The sequence below is a fragment of the Equus przewalskii genome, chromosome 4, assembly GCF_037783145.1.
Source record: "Equus przewalskii isolate Varuska chromosome 4, EquPr2, whole genome shotgun sequence".
NCBI classification, from domain to species: Eukaryota; Metazoa; Chordata; class Mammalia; order Perissodactyla; family Equidae; genus Equus; species Equus przewalskii.
The window spans coordinates 106,105,903-106,126,756 of NC_091834.1; the positions used below are offsets into that span (position 1 = coordinate 106,105,903).

At 46.6% G+C, this 20,854-nt stretch overlaps 1 protein-coding gene across 6 annotated transcripts in view; it reads right to left on the reverse strand.

The window, feature by feature from the left end:
• Positions 1-20,854, reverse strand: part of LOC139083091 (uncharacterized) — a 130,852-nt gene that overhangs the window by 12,206 nt on the left and 97,792 nt on the right. For 2 of the 6 annotated variants that reach the window (XM_070618060.1, XM_070618059.1), the window contains exons 5-8: positions 7,988-8,234; positions 5,180-5,348; positions 4,883-4,968; positions 4,240-4,709 (exon numbers count right to left, since the gene is read on the reverse strand). In XM_070618060.1, coding sequence (XP_070474161.1) covers positions 4,371-4,709; positions 4,883-4,968; positions 5,180-5,348; positions 7,988-8,234 — 841 coding nt within the window. In that variant the 3' untranslated portion in view covers positions 4,240-4,370. Of the gene's footprint in view, positions 1-456; positions 1,253-2,022; positions 2,108-4,167; positions 4,710-4,882; positions 4,969-5,179; positions 5,349-7,987; positions 8,235-20,854 lie in introns of those variants that run through there. The other 4 variants (XR_011539654.1, XM_070618062.1, XM_070618063.1 and 1 more) reach the window with 4 other exon arrangements.

Consider the following 20,854-nt stretch of genomic DNA (forward strand, 5'->3'; position numbering starts at 1 on the left):
TACAGAATGTGTCCACTGATACCAAGAAAACTAAGGAATACGGATGCACGCTGTGAACACAGCAACCCAAACACACGACTCTAAGTGGGCCCCGATTAAAGAGCTTAACCACCTATGACAGCTCCACCAATTGGTAATATTAGATTAACTAAGCAAGGAGGCCATCAGATGAGGAGGCTGTAATGCCGTGGTGACGGTCGTGAGCAAGTCAAAATCCAAGCCCGTAAATGCCTCCAGGTCGTGAAACTGAAACCCAAGGATGACCCGTCACAACAGCCAACTAGACTTTAAGGAACAGCCAGTCAATGGTTTCCTGGCTTCGCTCTGCCTCTTCCCTGCAGAGGTCTCTCCCCAGCTCCTGTCAGTGGATTGCTCCTTCCTAACCACTTCCGGTTTGGCGCTGCCCAATGCAAATTGATTTTGGCTCAAACTCTTAAAATTTTTAATATCCCTCAGTTTATCTTTCAATAGCCATTTACTATATTCATGGAAATTCAACCAGCACTGACACCACCATCTGCTATCCAGCAACATGTTACAATGGGAATATAATCGCGGGAAAAAAAATACTTTTCTGCCATCCAGGAGCCTGTGCTTCTAATAGAGACAACAAGATGGAGATGGAGAGCAGGCATGCTGTGGTTAGATGCTCACATCAATGGCATGAGTATCAAAGTAGGTGGCCAGTCGGAAGAGGATGCATGGGTGCTGGCTGGCCTTGGGCAGATCCGACAACCTCCCCAGGCCTCAGCTCCTTCATCTGTAATATTAGGGAATTTTACCTCCTTAATAACGTCACTCCTGGGTCTTAGATTCTCTTATCTTGCTGATCTCATGATCTCAGGGAAGACTTCATTGATGGTGGGCCTTAGGAGTTGAACAGAAGGAGAAAAGGACACAACCACCTCTGTAAAACCGCAGGCTTTGAACTCATTTTTCCAATGTCAGGCATATTTTTCCCTCTAAACAATTTAAGAAAATCTCCAAAAATATTATTTTTTTCTTTAAAAACGCTTCCTCTCAATCTTCAATCTTTCACTAGGAGTGTCCGTCCGTCACTCGGGAAGCCTCAGGCGGAGGTGAGAGGGTGTCGGAAGGGCAACACGAGTTAGGGAATGATTTCAATTGCCAAACTCAGTTCTGTCCTCTGCAGTGCAATTTTCTGTTGTAATTCATCAGTTAGGCAAAGATTGGCTCAGCTCCTGGAAAAACAATCCCATCTCTATAAGAGACGCTGCCAAGAGGTGAACATCTTAAAGAGAAAAATCATAAAGCATTAAGGATGGAGACAGTATCTGAGGGAAGGTGACTCCTCTTTTCTCGGGATTATACTTCACAGAGAATCATTACTGTTCCCCCTGCCAAAGGCTTAAAAACTCATCTCTGCTTTCACTTTTACAGCAATTATTAATCTACTACCACTCAAGTTTCCATCCTTCCTAAACCACCAAGAGTTTAACCTGCATATCCCCTAAATCAATTATGGATACACTGGAACAATTTCAGAAGTGCATACACAATACAGACTGTTAAACATCTGCAAAGTAATTAAACACGATTGGGCAGGGATTGCGTTAGCCCAATGTTCTTGATAAGCTGGGCAGCCTTGCTCACTGCTGCCCCTTGGCAAACCCTCCAAGGGTGTCAATCAATTAATAGAAAGTCAGTTATTGCACTTACTCTCTACCCAGCCTTATTTTAGGTGTTGTTTAGAATACACTTGAAAAGATACTCGAGGAGTTTATCATGTTGATGAGTCAAGACATTCAAATGAGAAGAATTTGGAGATCAATGTCCTAAATAGGAATTCTGAAAAAGACGAGATCAGGATTCGGCTGAAGCAGTTGAAAAGACTTAGAGGGAAAAAAAAAATGAATGAGACTTAAGCTGATCCTTGGAAGAGAGGAAATGTGCAGCACTTAAGAGAAAGCAGGGCCCTTCCAGGTGACGGAAGGCAGAGGGAGGACAGGCAGAGGAGTCGGAGTGAGCAGCGTGTCAGAGAAGGGCTGCAAGGGGGCTCACCTGCTTGGAGCTGAGCTCCTCATGCAGAGTGTGGGTATACTTAGCGACTGATGACCTCAGATACTTGTGAGACCCTGTGTATGCCCTGTTCAAAGGGATAGAAATGATGTAAGACATCACTCCAGCTCTCAATGAATCAAGATGATATTGTGTGTATATACATATATCTCCCATCTTCTTTATCCTTTCATCTGTTGATGGACACAAGTCATTTCTATGTACTGGCTATTGGGAATAGTGCTGCAATGCACATGGGAGTGCCAGTTTCTCTTTGATACCCTGTTTTCATTTCCTTTGGACCTATACCCAGAAATGGATTGCTAGATCACATGGTAGTTTTACTCAGCTCTTTCCTGAATTATGGCAACCTATAGTTGATTGTTACCTGCTGTTAAACCTCTTTTTTATGAGCTCTTATATTTTGTGTTTGTGCTCTTGTTTTATTGAGGTAAACTGCTGTATTGCTTTTAAAAATTCATGGTGATATATTCAGTCACTATTGTTGTTTACCTCTGGGCAATATTTTTCAAATAGGAGCTTCCATTTGCCATTTTTCACCCTGTTAATTTAATCCATTTCCCTTTGGTATTTTTAAATAGACATTTTAAATTATAATTTATCATTGAATGAGGGGATTTCTTCCTATAAGCCATTTGATGAAGCCACATGTGGTGGAATATCCAAGGTCATATTCCAAGCAAATGGAATTCTCTTTGTGCCCAGGGTTATCTGTAGGATTAAATTCATTTAGATTTACTTTGCTCCAGCCAATCCAGGCAGTGGTGCAGGGCTGCTCCTGTGCAGAGTTTCTCCCCACCCTGCCTCACCAACACACTGAGATAGATAGATGGATAGATGGATTTTACAAATACAGCTTACTGCACGATTCCTCAGTTTAAACACGCTGTCTCTGTTTCCTGAGAATTCATATCATGCTGCACCCAGGGAACTCCTGCTGCCAGCCCAATCATCTTCTACTCTGGTTCCAAACAAATGATTGTTGGCTTTCCCCATGGCAGGGGTCCCCTTCTCCCTCTGCCCGTGCGTCCTGACATCTGCAGCTGTGTGTGCCCTCTCGGAACCTCTTCTTGGGCCTCCCTTTGACCTTCTCTCCCCTTGGCAGCCTTCTCTCATAGATTGTGTTTCAGGCTTACAGACGTCTCCCAATTTTGTTGTAAAGGTGGTGTTTTGCATTTTAATTCTCATTCTCCTTGCTGCTTTGGGGTGATTTTTAAGAGGGTAAGATGGAAAATGCCATCTTTGCAGAGCTAATTCTAAACTGGAATTGCTCAACAAATTCTGAGTGAAATTTTAAATGCAAAGAGGGAAAGGGTCACAGGAAGACGTCCAGAGGTCAGAGCCATGACTGCCTTCCGAAGGCACACGCGGAGGCTGGGCCCGTGCAGGCCGGAGGACACCTGTGCGCAATTTAGGAAAAGGCTTCTCTCCCGCGGGACCAGCGTGTCGGGCCCAGCAGCTCTGTGGAGATCGAGCGCAGCCGCTCAGGGGCTTACAAGTGTGCTGCGATGACCACATGTGGGGAAACTGAACCCTGTGCTCTTGCAAGGACAAGGGGCTGAGGTTCTTTCCAGCCCACGACAATCGGGGACATGGCTCCTCAGCTCCTGTCATCAGAGGCCACGACGGCCGGCACCCGTGCTGTCAACGATCCTTTGCCTTTTATTCTTCTCACTTTTTTGCAAAGCCCCTTTTATAAATAAATTACAGCCTCTCTCAGCTTTCTCAGAGTAACATAAAATACTTTCTGCTTCATTTGTCTGCATTCAGGCCGGGTAGAAGAGGATGAAGAGCAGAGAACGGCTGGATTCAGGAATAAACATCAAATAATTCAAAGATGTGTTCGTGCGTGTGCATGTGTGTGTATCCGCGTGTCTGTGTTGTGTGCGTCCATGTGTGAATGTCTGTGTATATGTGCGTGTGCGCGTGTGTGTGTCCGCGTGTCTGTGTTGTGTGCGTCTGTGTGTGCATGTCTGTGTATCTGTGTGTGTCCGCGTGTCCATGTGTGGTAGATGACGGTAGCGTCTCTGCCCGTGCCTGTAGTCGCCGCCTCTGATGGATGCTCTCTCCCGGCCCTCCACTTTGCTCAGCAGGACGACTGTGATTAGAACTCCGGTGGTTCAGAGAACAAGAAGGTAGATTCGGATAAACAAAGCTGGGAGGAACAGAGTTGCAGGAGACAGCGGGAATGAAGGGGTTTGGGACGAGAGGGGGAAGAGTCTAGAATGTCAAGGTGAAGAGAAAACACCCCAAATCTTAAAGACTTTCAAGAGTTCACCCGTTTCTTACCACTCATCCAATTCTCTCTGTATTGCCTCAGCATTCTCCATTTAGAGAAGAGTAAACTGAGGCAACGAATCTGCCGAGTCACGTAGTTGTCCCTCCCAGGGCTGAGGAAGGAGGCCCCGTGCCCTGGGGTCACCATGCTCGTCTGAACTCCACAAGCCGTATGATCCTGATGCATAATTAATAGCGGGAAATGTACAACTGCATTTTCTGTCGTTTCTGCTTCCCGGGGGCGTCAACAATGAACTCACCTCGCCCTCCAGCTTTACCTTCAGGTCAAACCGAGGCTGGATGTCAGCGCTGCAGGGAAAGACTTCCTGGACAAGGGGACACCTTGCAAGAGCCAAATATTCTCCGATCGAGCACAGTTCTTGTGAACATCGCTACAAAGCAGGACCGAGAATCGGTGAGCGTCTGACGGGGGCAATCACAGGTCGGCATCACTGGGTCACTCATCCCCAGTGGCCGACCGTCCTTAGCAAGTCAGGGCATTCTGAGCGCCCTGGGTTTTCTTTCAGCAAGTGCCAGTACCTTCCCCGGATCCCAAGCTACTTACTATGCTTTCAGCTGATGACAGAACATGCTTCATTTCTAATGTTTCATAGAAGGCATTCTTTGAAGTCAATTTGTTACATGACAGCACTACAAAGAAGGAAAATAATAAGTATATGCTATTTACTTCTACACTCTAGTTATTCAATAAGAGAGAAAAACGCCAATTGACTCCATCACTCATACAAAATTCCATACGCTCAGTCTCTCGGGGGACCTGAGTTGTTGTTTCAGTGGAAATTACAGCCAGGGTGATTCGCTTGGAAGTAGTTTTTCATCTGTTTGTTGTTGGTTTACTTACCACGGGAAAAGCGACATGGGCAAGCCATCAGTGAGCATAACTGTACCATATTCTTCAAAGGTTCTGAACCCAGAGTCCAGAACGCTGCGTCTGAGATCCAGATGTGCTGGTGGGTGGCTGGGTGACCTTTGCTAAGTAGTGTCACCTCTTGGGGCCTCCGTGTCTTCACCTGAAGAAGAGTGGACTGCACTCACTCATGTAACACCCCACAAATGCAAATGAAGGGTCCAGGACGTGCTGGGCCCTGCGCCCCCTCCTGGGGGAGGAAGTGGTGGGTCATCAGCCCCCGTGGCCCCCGCCCTTGGGGACTCCGAGTGCGGGGAAGGAGGCCGATGGGGAAGAGGAGACACATTTCACACTAGCAGGGTCCCAGGACGCCTCCTAAAAATCCCCGACTTCTGAGCACTGATCGCAGAGGCTCTATGTCGTCCTGGAGGCAGGACCAGGTTCCCCCAGGAACGGAACCAAAACTGTGAGGAGCGACTGCTTGTATCCCGTCTTCCTGGAGTAAAACTGAAAGCCCGAGAAACACTCCGCTTACCATTAATCAATATCAGGAGAACGGTGGCTTTTTCCCCCTAAGACACAGAATTTAACTACCTGCAGATTTTTAAAAACCAACTAGCCCATCCCCACTCTCGTCTTACAATAAGTGGCTGGCGTTTAGGTTGCACAGTTGAGTTTTTGACATAAATTATTTGAGCCCGTATGTACCTCCTCTTGGTTGATTCAAGAAATTACAAATGTCCTAATACTCAGTGACAGAACTTGACATATCAAAGGATTCATAGGAACATCAACAAAAAATAAATCACCATTTCACTGCCCCTCCCCAAAACTAAATTCCTCGTTTTACAAAGACCATATAATCCTTTCATTTTCAAACAAATACCACTGCCTCACTGTTATTCTAGCATAAGCTAGCATAAATCTTACAACAGGCAGCACGTTCAATGCGCTTTTAATAGCCTGCTAGAAGGGCTCCTACGTGACATCACCCCACACCGAATTTGAGGGGATTACCTGTGTCAGCCCGGCCAGGCGGTGGCAATGGCAGCACAAAAGATCTGCCTGAGAACTTGCCACAGGAAACTATGCGCTGTATTTTCGTGCCTCGTAAAAGGAGGGGAAAAAACAGCTATTAAATTAATTGGCACTAAAAGCATGTAATAGTTATCTAATCTATTAATTTTTAGTTTAATATTAACTCCAGTGTCTGCTATGACACGCATTTGACCTGCACAAGGAGCCAGGTCACCAGCTCCGTCTTTGAAGGGAGACGAGTGGCTGGGGGAGGCGGGGGGACGGGATTCTTTCCCTTTGACCTTGTATTCGAAGACTGTGTTTGCTTTGAGACAAGTATTGACTTTATGTGGGGCCGGCCTCGTCGAGCCTGACGTAGCTTGTTCCTCCGTAAATTTTAAAGGACCGCAGGTTGAAGAGGTAGCTTTTAACTCTCAGACATTTGAAAAAGTTCAGGTGATACCATCTTTCTTCAAAGGAGGAGAAAGGATTCGATCCTAAGGTAAGAAGAGAGGGCGCGCGGGACCGCCCAGCCACTCAACAGGGCGGGGGATGAGCCCGAGCCCCCAGGTCTTTTTTTTCCCTATGTTTCCCTAATTTTTGTTTATTTATAAGCATAGAAAAAGCACTTAAACTTTCTATCCTGCATTCCAGAAACAAGGCTGAACTCTGGAAGAAAAATCGTCGCCATAATAACTATACAGTTTGCTCGTGCTTTCAAAAGGTGCATCCCAAACAAAGTCCTAAACCCATCAACCGCCTTCAGAAGAAGAATGGTTAAAAACTAGAAAATTCTCTGGAAAACATCTGATGGTCTGAACAATGTGAAGGACTTCCTGCCAAGTGAGCTGAGGCACTTGGACGAACACAGAGCAGCCTTTCGGTTAAGGCCGCCCAAGAACTGCTTCCCACGTTCTTCACCCAACTCTGTCACTCCCTGTGGGAGCATTTTCTTACACTTTGAGTCCAGGGTCTAGGAATTTCATCATCTTGGGTTCACACCTCAGCAAAGAAAGTGGAGTATCTTCACGAAATGACACTACTATGTGGGCATCTTTGCAACAATGACGTGGCTCTCGTCACAATGTGCTCTACCTGAGACCTGCACACCGGAGTTACGACACCATCAGGATCGGAGGAGAGAGTGGACTGAGTCCAGGAAGCCCTTGCTGCCCACTCCAGGCAGAAAAGGAGGTGAATTTCTCATTCTCGGGAATAAGGCACCAGTTGACCTTCTGGACTAGGCAACAGAAGCTTCCAGAATCAACCAGCTGCTCTTCCAAACTATCTTCGAATGGCATTTTGCCTGTGTGGAGACAAGTGTGGATATTCTCTGAGAAGCCACCTATTAACGGGAGACGCCTACTAAAGGCCATTTGCCCTGAAATCAGAGGTGTTGGTGATCCCGTCCCAGTGGCACTGCCTTTGAAGGTGGTCTCTGACCAACAACTACCCTTCCATGGCTGAGGGGAGAACTCTGCGAAGAACCACGCCATCCCATGGGAGCAGCTTCCAGCTGTCCCCCACCCAGAACATCGGGGAGAGACACAGAGACCAGAACCCCGCCCCCCTGGAGCCATTCGTGTGCTTCTGATGTCCCAAGGTGCAAACTCTGAATCTACCTGTGCTCAGTGGATAGTACAGTTGAAATACATGCTATTGGTTTAAAAATATTCTTGCCAGCTGTCACTGAGATCCTACAACCATATGTGCCATTGTGTCTTTGGTAAATATATTTCAGTACTAAATGTGAGACCTACAGGTACAACTGGAGAATGGCCTCACCTGGCCGCTGCAGGCCGCAGTGCTCGCCGCAGAGACAGGGCCGCCTTGCTGACGAGGGCCGGTGCTCAGGACCCCCGGACAGCTCGGTGCCCCAGGCTCGCAGAATGTTGGAGGGGCAACTTTGCTTTGGACACCCGCTGACTCATCTTGTGGGACAGACTCCGCTGTGAAAGTCAGAACAGCTTCACACCCTCCAGCCACATTCACAGCCTCCTCCGGAAGTTCCCAGGTCTCATTCCTCAAGAGCCTGTCACAGGAGAGGGAGAAAAAGCACCAACACGTGAACTCAGGAAACGCCACCTCTGCACCCCTGGCCCAGCGCCCTCCACGGGGCCCTCCCTCCCACCATGTTTATACTCCATCTGGCATCCAGCTTCAGATTGTGTGAAAATTCCTGACACTCCACACCAGAAGCATGAAATACTGCATAAGATTAGGAGAGCTCGGAGAGGTGGCTCTGCCCACAGCTCAGTGTGCCTCCAACCTAGCGTGTGCGCTAAATCACTGTTTCCATCTTCTTAGACGATCGTATTGCTCTATGGAGTTATTTTTCCATTACACGCTTAACAATAACCAACCTTTGTTGCATGCGGAATGCCAGGCATTATGCTAAGCATTTCCATGAACTACCGCACATAACTTTATAAAAGACAATGTTATTACCCCTGCTTCTTAGACAAGGACACACTCAAGGGCAGGGAGGGTAAATGGCGCTTGGAAAGGGAAACAGCAAATAAGAGAGAGCTGGATCCCACAGCCACAACTTTCTGACCTCAGGGCCAGCCCTACGCCATCAATGGTGTTATTGGGGGTCTTGTGGCGCATGTCCCTGTGGGACTGGTGGCAGCGTGGCCAGGGAGCTTGTTCGTGGGCCCATGTTAATAAAGCTGCAGTCAGGGCCTCATGCAGCGAGGCCTGGAGCAGTGTTCTGCTTCGCGCCTGCAAGCAGACCCTGCTTCCAGCGGCGGGTGGTGGAAGGAGTCACGGATTGCTATCGGTGTACATCTCATTCTGTGTCACTGGTCACATGGTGCCCTTCCCTCTCCCAGAAGGTAAGGTCCCCCAGCCCTGCCTCTGATGCCCCAGCTGTGGGGATTTGCCTGCTCTCCTGGCTCCAATCCACAGGGTCAGTGTGGGGCTCCAAAGGGTTCTTAGAGGATTTCCTCAGGCCCCACTCCTGGCAGCCAGCCCAGCCAGGCTGCCCAACAGCAACGTCCTACATGCTGTGCTCAGAGGGGTGGGTGCTTCTTCGCTTTGCTGTGCTGGAAGCCATGTGTGCTCTTCTCCATCTGTGACCCCGTTAGGTCTCGGGGAAAGTTGAACCAGGTGATTTCTTATCTCTCATCCCAAGTAGTTCCTGTTTTTGAAGACAGGTGAGTGCTACCTCTGCCGTACCAGGGCCATGTGCTATGAATTATCTTTTCTGAAGTTAGAAGGTATATCTAGTTCTCACCATCATCTGCAAATGCCAAGGTTGCTGACAGGGCGCTGAGCAGAGAACCTGGCCCACAAACAGTTGACGCGAGGATTCTGGCCTCCTCCCCTGGGAGCGAACCGTTGAAGCTGGCTGGACCCAGCCTCACTCCAGGGAGCAGGCCTGTTTTTCCATCAAATGCTCAGGAAAATGTCTAGGTGACGTTGGAAAGCTGTAGAATAAAACCAATGTCTCAGCTTCAGTGAACCCCGATGTCTCGGGAGAGGCTGATTTTCCCTGCTATAGAACTGCGTCAGACGCCTGAGATGCATGCATCCTGCTGCTCGCCACGCCCGTGCCCGGTCACAGAGGCTCCTAGCGCTCGCATCCTCAGGCCTGCGCGCTGCTGGGGGAGGAACACACCCGGCCAAGTGCAGCTCATTTATGGGCCCAGGGCTGAGAGCAGCTGCCTTTCATCGTCTCCCTCAGATTAATTTGGACGAATGCGTCGCTTTCTTAGCAGACTGATCCCACAGACAGCAGGTGTTCATGATAATGACATCAAGCAATATTTATCAGGTGCCAAAATTTAATGGGCTTTTGCAAAATCAAAACGGTTTTGCAACTCACAGTGAAGTGTCCATTTGAGCTAGAAAGTGCACGCTCTCGTGTACGATTCTCATTTTGTTTTGGCCAAAAGAAAAGATGACTGTGAAGCGGGCGCCGCTTTGCTTGAATTCCCGTCCAATGGAGGAGCAGTGTGAGAGCCCTGACTCGCAGAGATTTCCAGGTATGTTTGGAACTCCGCAGGATGAGAGAGATCATGGCACGGGTCTCATTCCTGGCACAAAGTCCTTTGCAATGGAATGAAACACCTTTGCTAAAATGCGGGGCAAAAATTGCTTTCTTTTTCCTTAATGTGGGAGGAAATGTGAAGCGTGTTTATAGAAGCTCCGTCAGAAAAGATAATCTGTCGTTATGTACGTTATTTATTACGCCAAAGCAACACTGTGCTTAAAAAGTGACATACCTTATTAGAGAGACAGCACAAAAAAATCGTGCAATTGTTTTACAAGATGGAAAATCACAGAAACTACTTCTATTCTCTATCTTCTCTGCAAAAGAGAACTAAATTCTCTGCGGGCCGCAGAACAGGTTTATATCCGCCCTGTTCACCAAGGACAGGGCCTCCCCTGCTCCCTGAAGTCTTGTCCAAATGGTCTGGCTGGACAGTCGCTGCCACCAAAGAAAAGCTGGGCTGCGACACTTACTGGGAGGAGCTGGTTTGCAACCTGGAGGATGAGGGGTGGGAGGAACAGAGATGCTGAGAACTCTCAAGCAAATTTTTTAGCAAAAAAAGCACCTCTATAAAAGTTGCCATGCACAGAACATGTGAAAGGGGTTCGGTGTGTAGAGAGCAGAGTTTATGAATGGGGCACACCTTGTGGTCAGACACAGAAGTAAGCCTGCCATTTGGCCAGCAAGTGGCTTAACGTGTTCTCCCCGCACCTTCCCTTGTAACCTGGGATGTGTTAAATTTATCAGGCTGCAGAAGGAGCCGTGTTCATCCTCAGAGGGTTCCAGCCACCCTTCTCCAGGTCACCTCTCTGTGCCCCCAAAAGATGAAGCACTGGGCTCTAGTGGAGCCAAAGCAAGAGGGCTGCCCCCACCCCACAAGGGCTCCGCACAGACCCGCTGTCTCCTCCCCACCTCCATCCTGGGGCCGCCTCCACTCTGTCCACCCTGGATCGTGCAACCAGGTGTCTACCCTGACAGTTCTCCTAAGGGGGAGCAGCAGGGCCCTCAGTGGAGCGTGTGGTCCCACCAGGTTGGAAGAGAGGACCCATCTGTCTCCTTAGCCCCTACTGTCACCCCAATACAGGCACAGAAAAACACACTGCACTTGAGAAGAAGACCATTCCTGGTGTTTCCAGAAGTAAGCACAGCACAATAAGGCAGGACGTAAAGATGAGCCTACAGCTGAACAAAGAATAGTCAAAGGAAAAATAAGCTGAACCAGGAGTGACACTGACGCTCTCCACACACACCCTTCAGTCCCAAAGGTCTCCTAACAGGGGCCGTGCACCTGCACCTAAGTTTTTGAGAAACCGGGGTGAAAGGGCAACAATGGTCCTGATTCGTGGTATGGAAACAAATAGCACAACTGAGACAAACGAGATAGAGCGCACCTCAGCCCTTCCAGGTTCCGAGATAAGAATTCTCTCCTGCAGGCCCCCAGCCAAGGAACTGATGCCAGGGAAACAGAGAGAGTCTCGCAGCTCCGACAACAGTGACTTTCGTGGGCTGATCGCTGTAATGGCTTCAGTTGCTAAAATGCAATTCAGAAAAGAGCAATCTTTATTCCTTCAACATTGAAGACCACATCCCATGTGCCCAGCCTGTGCTAGCAGTGGATACACGCTGGAGAAGAGGAGAGCCTCGAGATGTCATAGGGCATCAGGGGAGACGGGCAGCAAATCACAGGTCAATGTCCACGTGCACAGTGGAACTAGCATACGGAAGAGCATGAACAGGTATGTTGACAGAGAATGGTGCTGAGACTCAGAGCGGAGGGGCAACATGGAAAACACATCTTAAAGGATGAGAAGGAGCCACTCATGCAGGGAGGGAACGAAGCTTCTCTGAGCAAGTGGTGAGAGAGGGTCTGAGGGCTCCTAGGAGGAAGACAGCTCTCCCGGGGTGGGCCCCACCCACCCAACCACAGATCTGGACTCCATGGCAGGAATTCCTCACAGGGGTTAACGACCCACAGGGTCCAGAGAGAGAATTCCAGGGTATGTGAACTTATGGGGAAAGCACATCTTTAATTTCATGAACCTCTGCTGAACTCTAGTGTTCTTGCAGTGATGAAGTGGGCAACCACACCAGCCACCAGTGACATCACAGACAGTCTACATGATGTGACGACGGTTGTTGCTGGTCTCTCGAAATACCCTTCAGGCTCAGCACTACCTCAGGACTGCGGTGGGTCCCAAGCCTGCAACCGGGTCTTGTAATCTAATGTGTTGCTCTAAAGTAAATATATTACTATACCACCAATTTGTTTCATATTTTTACACATATCTGTTTCCTTTGAAACAACATATTTCAACTTAATTTGTTTCCCTAGAAATCCTATATATTTTGTGTTGAGAAATTTCATTCTGAGAAGAGGCTCAAAGGCTCCAAGCAGAGGTCTCTGGGAAATCAATCAGTCAATAAAAAGAATGGCAATAAAATTAAGAAGCTCTGCCCTTGAACAATTGTTCTCACCATTCTTTAGTGTAATGGATGGATGAAGTAAGAATCTTTCTGATTTATCCATTAATGCCATTTCTTGCAAATGACCTTTTGATAATAAGAGAATAGCAGTGGGTTCCAAAGCAATTCACCACAAGAAAATAGAAAAAAAAGGAGAAAACCATCTCTATAGAATTTAAAAAAATGGTAAAATTCAATATCTACTTATCATCAAAAACTTCTGGAAAACTATGAGTAGAGGAGCATGCTCTCAACCTGATGAAGGACATCTTCAGGAAATCTACATAAACATCCTACTTGAATGTAAAACCTAGACGTTTCCTCTCTGAGGTGGAGAATCTTGCCTGTCCTCACCACTTCTGTTCAACATGGCCCTGGAAGGTCTAGACACTTCAATAAGGCAAGAAAAAGAAATAAAAGGCACAAAGATTGGTATAAAAGAAAGAAAACTGTCATTATTGACAGATGATGTAACTTTATAAGTATAAAATCCAGGAGAATCTATAGATAAGTTATTAGAATTAATGAGTGAATTTAAGAAGGTTACTGGATTGTGGTCAATATATAAAAATCAATTGGATATTTTTCTCCTGGCAGCAAACAGAAATAATTTAAGAAAAAAAAGATAATGTAGCAGATGCTTGCCGTGCTCTGTGCTACATCCTATCCACCAACCTGATTTCAGCACAGCTGTGGTGGACAGTTCCACACACGTGGTCGTGTCCTACATCAAGCACACACTGTGGGGTCTGCTTCTCCGCTCAGGGAATTCATCCAAGATGCAGAAGTCCTCTCAGTCTGTGCACAGAGACACCCCAGAAGTGCAGGAACAGTAATACCTTGGGAGGCCACCCTCAACCATTCGAGGAATGGGGTTGTTGGCAAAATTCCCAGCCCGTCCTTTGGTGGGAAAATCCTGGGACCCATTCTCCAATTTCTGTGAAACCGAGTCTCAATTATCCACAGTGGTACTCGTTCAGTTACACCCACTTTGTCGGTATTCCTCGCTTTCCTGCCCCACTCCTGCTGCTCTGATCCTTTGGATCACCTTGTAAATAAACTACCTGGCCCCCATCCTTGTCTCAGGCTCTTCTTTAGAAAAGTATAAACAAAAACCATGTACAAGAAGATCAAATAATATCTATAATTATGAATGAGTCATACAGGAGATACCTAAGACCAATCTGCAGAAAACTATAAGACAGTATTATAAGTTAAAGAAGGACTAAACAAATGGAAGTATATAAAGTATTTGTGGATGGGAAGACTACATATGGTAAAGATATTAATTCACCAAAATTGATCTATGTATTAAATACAATCTTAATCAAAACCCAAGAGACTCTGTTTTTAGAAACTTGGCAAGCTAATTCTCAAATTTTATGAAAATTCAAAAAGCAAAGAATACTGAAGACACTCTCGAAGAAGAACCAGTTAGGAGACATACTTTACTAAATATTAAGATCTTTTAAAGTCATGGTGATTAAGATGATGTGGTATTGACAAAATGATAAAGAACTGATGATTGGAACAGAAATGACAGGCAGAAATAGGCCCCTAAATTTATGATCACTTTGTTTAAGACAAAGGTGGCACTAAAGAGTGAGGAAAAGCTATTCTTTTTAATAAAAGATTCTAGGACAATTAGATACAATATATTTTTTAAAGCCTTGATTATGTCTTCACACCACACATATAAATTAACTACATGTGGATGGTAAAACTGACCACAAACTTTAACACAAGAAAGCTTGTGGAAAATAATATAGGAAAAAGTGTTTTTACTCTTCTACTTATAATCCTAGTTACTGTATATCCTTCACTATTTTATTGGGCTTTAAAGATTAATGATTGCTAAAACACTGTTATTTATTGTACCTTTATAAATATGGGACAAACACTTTGGTCTCAGAATGATTTTTGGTTTTAATGACATTTAATATTAATATGAGAGCTTATTCTCTCTGTGTTTTCTTAACACATCTTTGCCTACCCTGCTCCTGACTTTTTGTTTAGGTGCATATTTCACAAGTAGCGTATACTTCATTTTCCTTCCTGAACCATGAGGAAAGGCTTTGCTTTTCATTCAAAAACTTTAACCCATTTGTACTTATTGTTATAACTGATATTTTATTTCTCTTGTTATATTTATAATTTCAATTTTATGATTTCTTATTGCTTCTTTGTTTTCTATATTTTAAAAAATGCAATGGAAGAAAGGCCTCACTTAACAAGAAATTATAACAAAATAGAAAATATCTAGAAAAATACAACATCTTGGGAAATGTGCCAGACACGTACAAAGAAAATTTTTAAACTCTACTGCGAGATGTAGAAGAATGCTTAAAGAAACAGAAGGATGGAGTGCCTCCCACACCTGCTAAACTGAGGACCACAACGCTACCGATTTCCCTCAAATCAACCTGTGAGCGTCCTGAAATTTCGTTTACAACTTTAAAGCGTTTTGTTCGAGTGCTATTTTTATAATTAGATAAAGTGAGTCTAAAATTTATGAGAGAATAATCTGGCAGAAGCTATGGACACAACTGACAATTTCGAGGCAGGCCTTGTACAAGCAGAGCTCAGAAGCACGCGGTGTGACGAGCCGCGAGAAGCAAGGGAGGGGCGGAGGAGCCGCGGGAGGAGCAGAGCGAGGCCGGCAGCGCAGGGAGGGCGGCGCGGAGGAGGAGCTCCGGGCACCTGGCACCTGCGGGCCAGGAATCCAGGCGTCCCGCCGGCCAGCCCAGGCTTAGCAACAGCAGCAGCTCGCGGGAAGGTTAGTTACACAAATTGATAAAGGCATGGAGACTTCTTAGCACACGGCCCGGCGCGCAGTCCTCACTCGGTACCTTCTTGCCGGCAGTCGCTGTCGCTCACAGAGCGCGTTAGCCCTTAAAGATTCTGAGAATTCCTACAGGAAAGAAGTCTGCTCCATGGCTCTTAACGCAGGCTTCCAACACTTATGTGAACAGAACGCGCCTTTTTTAAACCTAACTTCTCTTAAATGACCGTGGTCCTGAGGAGCATGCTCTGGGCAGCGCAGCCCCCGTAGGAGTAAGAACTCGGGGTAGACAAGGACGGCATTCAAAATTACCGGGGTAACACGGGAAAAGTTTTTAAATGATACAGAGAAAATCAACTATTTGGAAAGAAAGTTAGGGCTTCATTTCAAACTTTGTATAAAAATAAACCATAAGAAACTAAACTAAATAAACTAAAAAGAACTAGCAGGAATAAACTAAAATAAATAAAATTTAATTAATTAAAAGAAAATGAAAGAAACCATAAAATACTCTTGGTTGTTTGTTTTTAAACCCTGTTTTAACCTTAGCGTAGAGGTTACTTATCTTAGCATAGCAGCAAAAGCAAAAACTAAGGGAAAATCTTGATAGATTTTATTACATGATAACAGAATTTCCGCAAATTAAAAAACATCATAAATGCAATAAAAGGAAAACTATCGATCTTTTTAAATATCTGCTACTATACTCAATAGGAAAACTATGACCAAAACAGGCAATTGGCATAAAAAGATAATTTAACAAGAAGACACATAATATCCAATCTAATACTATAAAACAGGTAATTCAAAGAGAGAGAGTGAGAGAATATTGCACTGTCCCCTACAGCTGGGGAAGATTAAACCCACCCTGCTCAAGTGTTTGGGGAAATGGAAAGTGTACCCCGAGGAGAGTGTCAGTGTGAACTTTCTGAAGGTCAGTTTGGAACTTGTAGCAGAAGCTTTAAAAATATTAAGTACTTTGATCTAGAAACTTCACCTCTGGGAATTTATCCCAAGAGTATGGAAGGCTGCAAAGACAGTCACCAAAGTACCGATCTAGGATTGAAAACTGGAAAACCAATACTCACTAAGAGGTTGACTAAAACTTCCGTACATCCTTACAATGGAATCACCTCGTGTTGTAGAAGAATATTTAAATACTTGGGGAAAGGCCAAAGATAGATTATTAGGCCAAAAAAAAAAAAGCCATTTCCAGATTTGAAAATGTACGAGTGGTGGGGTGTCAGGGGAGTGAGACTGAGCAAGAGAAAGAGAGACAGGAAAAAGCCCAGAAGACTTGACGATGAATTGTTCAATGCGGTCCTATTGTTTGCGGGGATTCTTCTCACAGTAAACACGCACAGCTGATACCTTGGCTCCTCCAGAGGTGGAGCACGCGGTGAGGGTTGGAGCAGGAGCACAGTGGGGAAAGTGGGAAGGTAGCAGAGGGGAGGCGCCTGGGCCACACTCGCCTGCAGGCTGGCTCCCCTGAGAGAGGAGGACGCTGGGCTGTTCATCCAGCAGGTCTGCCCTGGCCGAGGACTGCGGGGCATGAACGCACAGCACGTGTGACTTCCACGTGCGGGGTCAGCCCGCCCCTGCAGCCAGAGGAGGCCTCGGGGAGAGGGTCCCAGGGGCTTGCAGGAGAAGCCCCAGCAGGAGGAAGGCGGGGCATGCTTGGCTCAGGCAGGGGACCCATGGCTTCCGGCCCAGCTGAGACAACCAAGAAAAGGAAACATGGAAATTATTCTTACAACCACCTTGAAATATAGAAAAATTAACCACTGTTTGGGGTGTTCCTAAGCATCATACATGACAGCAAGAAGAATACGAAAACCACATCGCTCTAACAGGCTGCACGCGATCCACGACCAGGTGTGGTGGGGGAGGCTGAGCTACCAGCATCGGGAGGCAGGTGCCTTTCAGCTCCTGGCTGGGGTCTTGCGAGGAACAGGCTGTGTGGACATGGCCTCACCTGGGAGGGGCTGACAGGCAACATTTTTACATCAATTCTAGGGTGGCAGAGGGCCGCAGAGGGAAAATACCAGAGGTAGAAACCGAAGAAGCTGCTGAGCAAAGGGTTTGCAGGGGTGGACCTGCGTTTACAGCATCGGCTAGAATAGTGCTAGGCTTGGAGTGACACCCCGTAAATCCTGACTTAACCAAACTGTGAGGACAGGACCGACAGCACAAGCAAAGGGCGCTCGAACCTGTCCTCTGCCAGCACCCTGCCCATGCCCCACACCCAGAGTGTGCCTCGGAAGATGCTTAGAGGCACAACACCCAGTGTGAACAAACTGGCTCGCCTCCCGTCCCCACCGTTCTCAAGAGGAAGTATTCCTTCTAATATGTGATGCCATTCTCCGTCGACTCCCAAGGAGCGCCTACTTCTCCCCACACCCTTGACTTTTGATCCACTGCTGCCTGGTAGGTCTCTTTTTGTTATTCTTCAACGGCTCCTATGTGTGACACAGAGTTTGCCGGAATGGAGAAAGTAAGACGGGCAAAATCACATGCAAGATTCTAACCTGTCCGGGAGAGCGGGCACATTTCACTCTGGACACAGTGGGTCTAAGATAAGAAGACCATCTGCACTGCGTGGGCCCAGCTCAAATCCTGCCTGCTGCCCTGGAGGCCCCTGCGATGGCATTATTAGTGACCGCTCAAGTGGCGTCCCAGCAGGAGTATAAGATGGCAAGCCAGAGCCGAAGCGGCACCAAAAAACCTCAACAGAGAAACTTAGGATGGCTCCTTTGGCACCAGCATAGATTCCATAATGCCTCCAAAATCCAATAGCAAATTTGTAAATCAAATCAAAAGTAGGTGAAATGAGCCCAAGTGGGAGAGATAAGTGGGGCTGAAATAAAAGTAGGAGGAAGTATTGCACCATGAGGCTGAATTTAAAAACGCGAGGCCATTTGGAGTGAACTCATCAGTTTTCGGCAGAGTAGCCTCTGTCCCAGGAAAGCTCCTGTGTGGACTATCAAGTGTTATTTGAAATAGCTTCTGAGTCGGATTACCTTTCTTCTGTCTTTTTTAAACCTGACCTTATGTTTAGTTCAACTGCACCGCTTTAGGACAAAGTTGGTGCAAATAGGGTTCATGCAGCCAGAAAATACCGTCAGATATGACACAATACGATGTATGGGTTGGGGTACAACCGACGCCCTCGCCGGCTCCCTCCAGTCCCTTTCTCCCCGCACACCTTGAAAGGTATGCAGGAAAACCACACACCCCCAACTGTGGAAGGCGGCAGCTGTACATACGCAGGGACATTCGTGTCCTATATGCACACATCTGAAGAGGATCGTTTCCACAAACACCAACGGACGGAAAGTTCCTTATGAGGCATCTGAACAGGGCCCCTCCTCCCCCTCCCTCTCCCCATTCTCCCCCTCTTCCCCCTCCTCTCTCTCCTCCCCCTCCTTTCTCCCTGCCTTTGAGGTTTGGACAGGCCTCAGGCTTCAGGAGGCTTCTGGAACATGGCAGCAGTGGGTCATGGCAGCGGTGGGGGATGAGCAGCGTAGGGGATGCGCGGCGGTCGGGGGAGGCACAGCGGTGGGATGAAGGCGGAAGCCCAGGCCACCCTGGCCCCTCCGGGCACACTCACGGGCAATCTGCCCACCCACAGGCTCAGGGAAACCGAGGCTCTCTTCAGATGGTGACAGCGTCACTGAAGAAAGGGCATTATTTTGGCTTTAAGTGGATAAAAATAGAAAAAACTCACAGGTTTGAAGTGTGACTGGGCCTGCCTAGTGGTCAGCCTTCCAAGGCGCGGTCACCTGGTCACATGGAAGCCGCTGGTATCTTCCGGTTGTGGCTCCGAGCCTGATGCTGGTGTCTCGACTTTGGGATCCAGAGCCCCCAGGGCTGAAATGTCCCTTTTCCTAACCGCATCCCTTCTGTGTTCCTGGAGCAAAATCTCAGGGCGAACGGAAAACACGAACAAACACGGAGCAGGAGCCCACACCCCGAAGCCAGGGAGCACGGCCCCCTTCCCAGGAGCTGAGGCCGCTCTGGGGGGCGCCCCGTATCCGGGACACGGAGCATACGGGGCACCCTTCTGAGGGCGCTTCTGGCTCCTGTGTCCAGAACGCTTTGACTGGGCTGTGCTTGGTCATTCCGCATTCAGTACATGTGATTGATACTTTATTCCATATTCGTTTGTTCTTTTCGCCCGTCCTGTGAGCACTTTCTTTCATGAGTATAGAATAGGAGCATTTTCATAAATACGATATTTTTTACTAGAAATGTCATATGTGCATGTCTTGTTCTCCGGCTGAATCCAGAGATGCCCGGGTCGTGGGCCTTGATTGGTGCCCTGCACCCGTCGTCTCCACCATCATGCAAGGCACAGCAGGAGCTCGACGAGTATCTGTTGATTAGTGGAACTCGAGCCATGAAAGACAGCCCTCTTTGGGGAGCTGTATCCTTTAAGTGGGCCAATTAGCTTGTCTGCTCCCCATCACCACTGATGGGATATTGTGAACTGCTCATGTCTACAATCAGCAGATTCAGGTACTCATCGTTGTGAATAGCTTTCCACTCTTCCAGGCTACCAAAAATAGCTGTACAGTAAACTCTCATTATGCAGGATGATGGTAAGACGCGGTATTGTAATTAATTAAACATTCTGGTCAGTACAAAGAACATATATATGCAGAAGACCAGCCTTTACAAAATGAGGACATAATAAGGTATACTTAGTGCTAGAATTACGCCAAACATGATGTAATTGCCTTGTTCGAAATGATCTAAAAGACTCATCTTAGATCTCGCAGGGTGCACGCAGGGTATCAATTTGGAGAGAAAATCTGTACTTCCATTTATACACCAAGTTGAGGAGAAAGGCTTAAATCTTTCCTGATCCCTGAATATCCATGAAGCTCCCATTTTAAACGTTCTAGTATCGGCCTTATTTTCAATAGCTGAGCCTTTAATTACTTGCCTGAAATTCCTTGCTATTTTAACTCTGGACAAAGGGTAATTTAAAGAATATTATCTCTCTGTTTTAAAATGAATGAGAAGGAAGTCGTACAGCGAATTTCCAGGGAGTCTGAACGTTAGGAGTTTTCCTCACACTCAGGATTTTGTCTGTCTTGCAAGATTCTCTCTTTAAAATCTTACTTTTTGTCACACATGTTACCAGCCATTTCAATAGAAATTGAAGTAGTTAAAATTAAATTTTAGTGTATTATACAGCTTTCATGCAACTTTGTTTACTTAAAGATTCTCTAATGTACAAAAGAGAGTCTATCAACTATTGTTTCCAATTTGTTCTAGTTTTGGAAATTTAGGTTTCTGTATGCGTAAGTGCTCAGAAGTATTTGAATAATGAGCATATTTTTAAATGAGTAAAATAACATTAAAATATAATGTGATTCGATGGATCTATAGTTCTCAACCCCGG